The 8,657-nt window shown below is 58.1% G+C and overlaps 3 protein-coding genes across 3 annotated transcripts in view; all 3 read left to right on the forward strand.

Annotated features, from left to right (window-relative positions):
- The window catches only part of LOC138864635 (processed variable antigen-like), a 773-nt gene extending 15 nt beyond the window's left edge, over positions 1–758 (forward strand). Inside the window, exons 1-2 of the mRNA XM_070132473.1 lie at positions 1–171; positions 564–758. The exon at positions 1–171 is cut by the window's left edge and continues 15 nt beyond it. Of these exons, the coding sequence (XP_069988574.1) occupies positions 1–171; positions 564–758 (366 nt within the window). The remainder of the gene's footprint in view (positions 172–563) is intronic.
- Positions 759–816: 58 nt separating this feature from the next.
- On the forward strand, positions 817–5,586 carry LOC138864636 (uncharacterized). Its single transcript, XM_070132474.1, has 7 exons — positions 817–981; positions 1,320–1,657; positions 1,965–2,457; positions 2,760–3,002; positions 3,660–3,987; positions 4,306–4,718; positions 5,209–5,586. Exons 1-7 carry the CDS (start codon positions 817–819, stop codon positions 5,584–5,586), a joined length of 2,358 nt encoding a protein of 785 aa, XP_069988575.1.
- A 37-nt stretch (positions 5,587–5,623) lies between these two features.
- The window catches only part of LOC138864637 (neurofilament heavy polypeptide-like), a 9,046-nt gene continuing 6,012 nt past the window's right edge, over positions 5,624–8,657 (forward strand). Inside the window, exons 1-5 of the mRNA XM_070132476.1 lie at positions 5,624–5,698; positions 5,836–6,094; positions 6,343–6,544; positions 7,151–7,643; positions 7,982–8,255. Of these exons, the coding sequence (XP_069988577.1) occupies positions 5,624–5,698; positions 5,836–6,094; positions 6,343–6,544; positions 7,151–7,643; positions 7,982–8,255 (1,303 nt within the window). The remainder of the gene's footprint in view (positions 5,699–5,835; positions 6,095–6,342; positions 6,545–7,150; positions 7,644–7,981; positions 8,256–8,657) is intronic.

Here is an 8,657-nt window from a genome sequence, read left to right on the forward strand (position 1 = left end):
GCTCAGTCCCAGCAGACTGGCAAGTTGGCAAACCCCAGAAGACTGGCAAACCCCAACAGACTGGTAAACTCCAACAGACTGACAAACCCCAGCAGACTGGGAAATCCCATAAGAATGGCAAACCCCAGCAGACTGGCAAACCCCAGCAGACTGGCAAACCCCAGCAGACTGGCAAACCCCAGCAGACTGGCAAACCCCAGCAGAATGGCAAACCCCAGCAGACTGGCAAACCCCAGCAGACTGGCAAACCCCAGCAGACTGGCAAACCCCAGCAGACTGGCAAACCCCAGCAGACTGGCAAACCCCAGCAGACTGGCAAACCCCAGCAGACTGGCAAACCCCAGCAGACTGGCAAACCCCAGCAGACTGGCAAACCCCAGCAGAATGGCAAATCCCAGCAGACTGGCAAACCCCAGCAGACTGGCAAACCCCAGCAGACTGGCAAACCCCAGCAGACTGGCAAACCCCAGCAGACTGGAAAACCCCAGCAGAATGGCAAACCCCAGCAGACTGGCAAATCCCAGCAGAATGGCAAACCCCAGCAGAATGGCAAATCCCAGTAGACTGGCAAGCCCCAGCAGAATGGCAAACCCCAGCAGACTGGCAAACCCCAGCAAACTGGAAAATCCCAGCCGACTGGCAAACCCCAACAGACTGGCAAACCCAAGCAGACTGGCAAACCCCAACAGACTGGCAAATCCCAGCAGACTGGCAAACCCCAGAAGACTGGCAAGGCCCAGCAGCCTGGCAAGCCCTAGCAGACTGGCAAACCCCAACAGACTGGCAAACCCCAGCAGACTGGCAAACCCCAGCAGAATGGCAAACCCCAGCAGAATGGCAAACCCCAGAAGACTGGCAAACCCCAGAAGACTGGCAAACCCCAGCAGACTGGCAAACTCCAGCAGAATGGTAAACCCCAGCAGACTGGCAAACCCCAGCAGACTGGCAAACCCAAGCAGACTGGCAAACCCCAGCAGAATGGCAAATCCCAGCAGACTGGCAAACCCCAGCAGACTGGCAAACCCCAGCAGACTGGCAAACCCCAGCAGACTGGCAAACCCCAGCAGACTGGCAAACCCCAGCAGACTGGCAAACCCCAGCAGACTGGCAAACCCCAACAAACTGGCAAACCCCAGCAGACTGGCAAACCCCAGCAGACTGGCAAACCCCAGCAGACTGGCAAACCCCAGCAGACTGGCAAACCCCAGCAGACTGGCAAACCCCAGCAGACTGGCAAACCCCAGCAGACTGGCAAACCCAAGCAGACTGGCAAACCCCAGCAGAATGGCAAACCCCAGAAGACTGGCAAACCCCAGCAGACTGGCAAATCCCAGCAGAATGGCAAACCCCAGCAGAATGGCAAACCCCAGCAGACTGGCAAACCCCAGAAGACTGACAAACCCCAACAGACTGGCAAACCCCAGCAGACTGGCAAACCCCAGCAGACTGGCAAACCCCAGCATAATGGTAAACCCCAGCATAATGGCATACCCCAGAAGACTGGCAAACCTCAGCAGACTGGCATACCCCAGAAGAATGGCAAACCCCAGCAGCCTGGCAAGGCCCAACAGCCTGGCAAGCTCCATCAGACTGGCAAACCCCAGCAGACTGGCAAACCCCAGCAGACTGGCAAACCCCAGCAGACTGGCAAACCCCAGCAGAATGGCAAACCCCAGCAGAATGGCAAACCCCAGCAGACTGGCAAACCCCAGCAGAATGGCAAACCCCAGCAGACTGGCAAACCCCAACAGACTGGCAAACCCCAGCAGACTGGCAAACCCCAGCAGACTGGCAAACCCCAGCAGACTGGCAAACCCCAGCAGACTGGCAAACCCCAGCAGAATGGCAAACCCCAGCAGACTGGCAAACCCCAGCAGACTGGCAAACCCCAGCAGACTGGCAAACCCCAGCAGACTGGCAAACCCCAGCAGACTGGCAAACCCCAGCAGACTGGAAAACCCCAGCAGAATGGCAAACCCCAGCAGACTGGCAAATCCCAGCAGAATGGCAAACCCCAGCAGAATGGCAAATCCCAGTAGACTGGCAAGCCCCAGCAGAATGGCAAACCCCAGCAGACTGGCAAACCCCAGCAAACTGGAAAATCCCAGCCGACTGGCAAACCCCAACAGACTGGCAAACCCAAGCAGACTGGCAAACCCCAACAGACTGGCAAATCCCAGCAGACTGGCAAACCCCAGAAGACTGGCAAGGCCCAGCAGCCTGGCAAGCCCTAGCAGACTGGCAAACCCCAACAGACTGGCAAACCCCAGCAGACTGGCAAACCCCAGCAGAATGGCAAACCCCAGCAGACTGGCAAACCCCAGCAGACTGGCAAACCCCAACAGACTGGCAAACCCCAGCAGACTGGCAAACTCCAGCAGAATGGTAAACCCCAGCAGACTGGCAAACCCCAGCAGACTGGCAAACCCCAGCAGACTGGCAAACCCCAGCAGAATGGCAAATCCCAGCAGACTGGCAAACCCCAGCAGACTGGCAAACCCCAGCAGACTGGCAAACCCCAGCAGACTGGCAAACCCCAGCAGACTGGCAAACCCCAGCAGACTGGCAAACCCCAGCAGACTGGCAAACCCCAACAAACTGGCAAACCCCAGCAGACTGGCAAACCCCAGCAGACTGGCAAACCCCAGCAGACTGGCAAACCCCAGCAGACTGGCAAACCCCAGCAGACTGGCAAACCCCAGCAGACTGGCAAACCCCAGCAGAATGGCAAACCCCAGAAGACTGGCAAACCCCAGCAGACTGGCAAATCCCAGCAGAATGGCAAACCCCAGCAGAATGGCAAACCCCAGCAGACTGGCAAACCCCAGAAGACTGACAAACCCCAACAGACTGGCAAACCCCAGCAGACTGGCAAACCCCAGCAGACTGGCAAACCCCAGCATAATGGCAAACCCCAGCATAATGGCATACCCCAGAAGACTGGCAAACCCCAGCAGACTGGCATACCCCAGAAGAATGGCAAACCCCAGCAGCCTGGCAAGGCCCAACAGCCTGGCAAGCTCCAGCAGACTGGCAAACCCCAGCAGACTGGCAAACCCCAGCAGACTGGCAAACCCCAGCAGAATGGCAAACCCCAGCAGAATGGCAAACCCCAACAGAATGGCAAACCCCAGCAGACTGGCAAACCCCAGCAGAATGGCAAACCCCAGCAGACTGGCAAACCCCAGCAGACTGGCAAACCCCAGCAGACTGGCAAACCCCAGCAGACTGGCAAACCCCAGCAGACTGGCAAACCCCAGCAGACTGGCAAACCCCAGCAGACTGGCAAACCCCAGCAGACTGGCAAACCCCAGCAGACTGGCAAACCCCAGCAGACTGGCAAACCCCAGCAGACTGGCAAACCCCAGCAGACTGGCAAACCCCAGCAGACTGGCAAACCCCAGCAGACTGGCAAACCCCAGCAGACTGGCAAACCCCAGCAGACTGGCAAACCCCAGCAGACTGGCAAACCCCAGCAGACTGGCAAACCCCAGCAGACTGGCAAACCCCAGCAGACTGGCAAACCCCAGCAGACTGGCAAACCCCAGCAGACTGGCAAACCCCAGCAGACTGGCAAACCCCAGCAGACTGGCAAACCCAAGCAGACTGGCAAACCCCAGCAGAATGGCAAACCCCAGAAGACTGGCAAACCCCAGCAGACTGGCAAATCCCAGCAGAATGGCAAACCCCAGCAGAATGGCAAACCCCAGCAGACTGGCAAACCCCAGAAGACTGACAAACCCCAACAGACTGGCAAACCCCAGCAGACTGGCAAACCCCAGCAGACTGGCAAACCCCAGCATAATGGCAAACCCCAGCATAATGGCATACCCCAGAAGACTGGCAAACCCCAGCAGACTGGCATACCCCAGAAGAATGGCAAACCCCAGCAGCCTGGCAAGGCCCAACAGCCTGGCAAGCTCCAGCAGACTGGCAAACCCCAGCAGACTGGCAAACCCCAGCAGACTGGCAAACCCCAGCAGAATGGCAAACCCCAGCAGAATGGCAAACCCCAACAGAATGGCAAACCCCAGCAGACTGGCAAACCCCAGCAGAATGGCAAACCCCAGCAGACTGGCAAACCCCAGCAGAATGGCAAACCCCAGCAGACTGGCAAACCCCAGCAGAATGGCAAACCCCAGCAGACTGGCAAACCCCAGCAGACTTGCGAACCCCAGCAGAATGGCAAACCCCAGCAGACTGGCAAACCCCAACAGACTGACAAACCCCAGCAGACTGGCAAACCCCAGCAGACTGGCAAACCCCCAGCAGACTGGCAAACCCCAGCAGACTGGAAAACCCCAGCAGAATGGCAAACCCCAGCAGACTGGCAAATCCCAGCAGAATGGCAAACCCCAGCAGAATGGCAAATCCCAGTAGACTGGCAAGCCCCAGCAGAATGGCAAGGCCCAGCAGACTGGCAAACCCCAGCAAACTGGAAAATCCCAGCCGACTGGCAAACCCCAACAGACTGGCAAACCCCAGCTGACTGGCAAACCCCAACAGACTGGCAAATCCCAGCAGACTGGCAAACCCCAGAAGACTGGCAAGGCCCAGCAGCCTGGCAAGCCCTAGCAGACTGGCAAACCCCAACAGACTGGCAAACCCCAGCAGACTGGCAAACCCCAGCAGAATGGCAAACCCCAGCAGACTGGCAAACCCCAGAAGACTGGCAAACCCCAGAAGACTGGCAAACCCCAGCAGACTGGCAAACTCCAGCAGAATGGTAAACCCCAGCAGACTGGCAAACCCCAGCAGACTGGCAAACCCAAGCAGACTGGCAAACCCCAGCAGAATGGCAAATCCCAGCAGACTGGCAAACCCCAGCAGACTGGCAAACCCCAGCAGACTGGCAAACCCCAGCAGACTGGCAAACCCCAGCAGACTGGCAAACCCCAGCAGACTGGCAAACCCCAGCAGACTGGCAAACCCCAACAAACTGGCAAACCCCAGCAGACTGGCAAACCCCAGCAGACTGGCAAACCCCAGCAGACTGGCAAACCCCAGCAGACTGGCAAACCCCAGCAGACTGGCAAACCCCAGCAGACTGGCAAACCCCAGCAGACTGGCAAACCCCAGCAGAATGGCAAACCCCAGCAGAATGGCAAACCCCAGCAGACTGGCAAACCCCAGCAGACTGGCAAACCCCAGCAGAATGGCAAACCCCAGCAGACTGGCAAACCCCAACAGACTGACAAACCCCAGCAGACTGGCAAACCCCAGCAGACTGGCAAACCCCAGGAGACTGGCAAACCCCAGCAGACTGGCAAATCCCAGAAGAATGGCAAACCCCAGCAGACTGGCAAACCCCAGCAGACTGGCAAACCCCAGCAGACTGGCAAACCCCAGCAGACTGGCAAACCCCAGCAGACTGGCAAACCCCAGCAGACTGGCAAACCCCAGCAGAATGGCAAATCCCAGCTGAATGGCAAACCCCAGCAGACTGGCAAACCCCAGCAGACTGGCAAACCCCAGCAGACTGGCAAACCCCAGCAGACTGGAAAACCCCAGCAGAATGGCAAACCCCAGCAGAATGGCAAATCCCAGAAGAATGGCAAACCCCAGCAGAATGGCAAATCCCAGTAGACTGGCAAACCCCAGCAGACTGGCAAACTCCAGCAGAATGGTAAACCCCAGCAGACTGGCAAACCCCAGCAGACTGGCAAACCCCAGCAGACTGGCAAACCCCAGCAGACTGGCAAACCCCAGCAGACTGGCAAACCCCAGCAGACTGGCAAACCCCAGCAGACTGGCAAACCCCAGCAGACTGGCAAACCCCAACAGACTGGCAAACCCCAGCAGACTGGCAAACCCCAGCAGAATGGCAAACCCCAGCAGACTGGCAAACCCCAGAAGACTGGCAAACCCCAGAAGACTGGCAAACCCCAGCAGACTGGCAAACTCCAGCAGAATGGTAAACCCCAGCAGACTGGCAAACCCCAGCAGACTGGCAAACCCAAGCAGACTGGCATACCCCAGAAGAATGGCAAACCCCAGCAGCCTGGCAAGGCCCAACAGCCTGGCAAGCTCCAGCAGACTGGCAAACCCCAGCAGACTGGCAAACCCCAGCAGACTGGCAAACCCCAGCAGACTGGCAAACCCCAGCAGAATGGCAAACCCCAACAGAATGGCAAACCCCAGCAGACTGGCAAACCCCAGCAGAATGGCAAACCCCAGCAGACTGGCAAACCCCAGCAGAATGGCAAACCCCAGCAGACTGGCAAACCCCAGCAGAATGGAAAACCCCAGCAGACTGGCAAACCCCAGCAGACTTGCGAACCCCAGCAGAATGGCAAACCCCAGCAGACTGGTAAACCCCAACAGACTGACAAACCCCAGCAGACTGGCAAACCCCAACAGACTGGCAAACCCCAGCAGAATGGCAAACCCCAGCTGACTGGCAAACCCCATCAGAATGGCAAACCACAGTAAACTGGCAAGCCCCAGCAGAATGGCAAACCCTAGCAGACTGGCAAACTCCAGCAGACTGGCAAACTCCAGAAGACTGGCAAACCCCAGCTGACTGGCAAACCCCAGCAGAATGGCAAACCCCAGCAGACTGGCAAACTCCAGAAGACTGGCAAACCCCAGCAGACTGGCAAACCCCAGCAGACTGGCAAACCCCAGCAGACTGGCAAACCCCAGCAGACTGGCAAACCCCAGCAGACTGGCAAACCCCAGCAGACTGGCAAACCCCAGCAGAATGGCAAACCCCAGCAGACTGGCAAACCCCAGCAGACTGGCAAACCCCAGCAGACTGGCAAACCCCAGCAGAATGGCAAACCCCAGCAGACTGGCAAACCCCAGCAGACTGGCAAACCCCAGCAGACTGGCAAACCCCAGCAGACTGGCAAACCCCAGCAGACTGGCAAACCCCAGCAGACTGGCAAACCCCAGCAGAATGGCAAACCCCAGCAGACTGGCAAACCCCAGCAGACTGGCAAACCCCAGCAGACTGGCAAACCCCAGCAGACTGGCAAACCCCAGCAGACTGGCAAACCCCAGCAGACTGGCAAACCCCAGCAGAATGGCAAATCCCAGCAGAATGGCAAACCCCAGCAGACTGGCAAACCCCAGCAGACTGGCAAACCCCAGCAGACTGGCAAACCCCCAGCAGACTGGCAAACCCCAGCAGACTGGAAAACCCCAGCAGAATGGCAAACCCCAGCAGACTGGCAAATCCCAGCAGAATGGCAAACCCCAGCAGAATGGCAAATCCCAGTAGACTGGCAAGCCCCAGCAGAATGGCAAACCCCAGCAGACTGGCAAACCCCAGCAAACTGGAAAATCCCAGCCGACTGGCAAACCCCAACAGACTGGCAAACCCAAGCAGACTGGCAAACCCCAACAGACTGGCAAATCCCAGCAGACTGGCAAACCCCAGAAGACTGGCAAGGCCCAGCAGCCTGGCAAGCCCTAGCAGACTGGCAAACCCCAACAGACTGGCAAACCCCAGCAGACTGGCAAACCCCAGCAGAATGGCAAACCCCAGCAGAATGGCAAACCCCAGAAGACTGGCAAACCCCAGAAGACTGGCAAACCCCAGCAGACTGGCAAACTCCAGCAGAATGGTAAACCCCAGCAGACTGGCAAACCCCAGCAGACTGGCAAACCCAAGCAGACTGGCAAACCCCAGCAGAATGGCAAATCCCAGCAGACTGGCAAACCCCAGCAGACTGGCAAACCCCAGCAGACTGGCAAACCCCAGCAGACTGGCAAACCCCAGCAGACTGGCAAACCCCAGCAGACTGGCAAACCCCAGCAGACTGGCAAACCCCAGCAGACTGGCAAACCCCAGCAGACTGGCAAACCCCAGCAGACTGGCAAACCCCAGCAGACTGGCAAACCCCAGCAGACTGGCAAACCCCAGCAGACTGGCAAACCCCAGCAGACTGGCAAACCCCAGCAGACTGGCAAACCCAAGCAGACTGGCAAACCCCAGCAGAATGGCAAACCCCAGAAGACTGGCAAACCCCAGCAGACTGGCAAATCCCAGCAGAATGGCAAACCCCAGCAGAATGGCAAACCCCAGCAGACTGGCAAACCCCAGAAGACTGACAAACCCCAACAGACTGGCAAACCCCAGCAGACTGGCAAACCCCAGCAGACTGGCAAACCCCAGCATAATGGCAAACCCCAGCATAATGGCATACCCCAGAAGACTGGCAAACCCCAGCAGACTGGCATACCCCAGAAGACTGGCAAACCCCAGCAGACTGGCAAATCCCAGCAGAATGGCAAACCCCAGCAGAATGGCAAACCCCAGCAGACTGGCAAACCCCAGCAGACTGGCAAACCCCAGCAGAATGGCAAACCCCAGCAGAATGGCAAACCCCAGCAGACTGGCAAACCCCAGCAGACTGGCAAACCCCAGCAGACTGGCAAACCCCAGCAGACTGGCAAACCCCAGCAGACTGGCAAACCCCAGCAGACTGGCAAACCCCAGCAGACTGGCAAACCCCAGCAGACTGGCAAACCCCAGCAGACTGGCAAACCCCAGCAGACTGGCAAACCCCAGCAGACTGGCAAACCCCAGCAGACTGGCAAACCCCAGCAGACTGGCAAACCCCAGCAGAATGGCAAACCCCAGAAGACTGGCAAACCCCAGCAGACTGGCAAATCCCAGCAGAATGGCAAACCCCAGCAGAATGGCAAAC

This window comes from Penaeus vannamei, chromosome 17 (assembly GCF_042767895.1).
Source record: "Penaeus vannamei isolate JL-2024 chromosome 17, ASM4276789v1, whole genome shotgun sequence".
Classification (NCBI taxonomy): Eukaryota; Metazoa; Arthropoda; class Malacostraca; order Decapoda; family Penaeidae; genus Penaeus; species Penaeus vannamei.

Bases quoted from the DNA above. Each gene is read 5' to 3' on its own strand.
- LOC138864636 (XM_070132474.1), top strand. From the start codon at position 817: ATGGCAAACCCCAGCAGAATGGCAAACCCCAGAAGACTGGCAAACCCC. The intron at 1,658-1,964 runs GCAGAATGGCAA...GGAAAACCCCAG, and splicing joins CAGCAGACTGGCAAACCCCA to CAGAATGGCAAACCCCAGCA. The intron at 2,458-2,759 runs GCAAATCCCAGC...AAACCCCAGCAG, and splicing joins TGGCAAACCCCAGCAGAATG to ACTGGCAAATCCCAGCAGAA.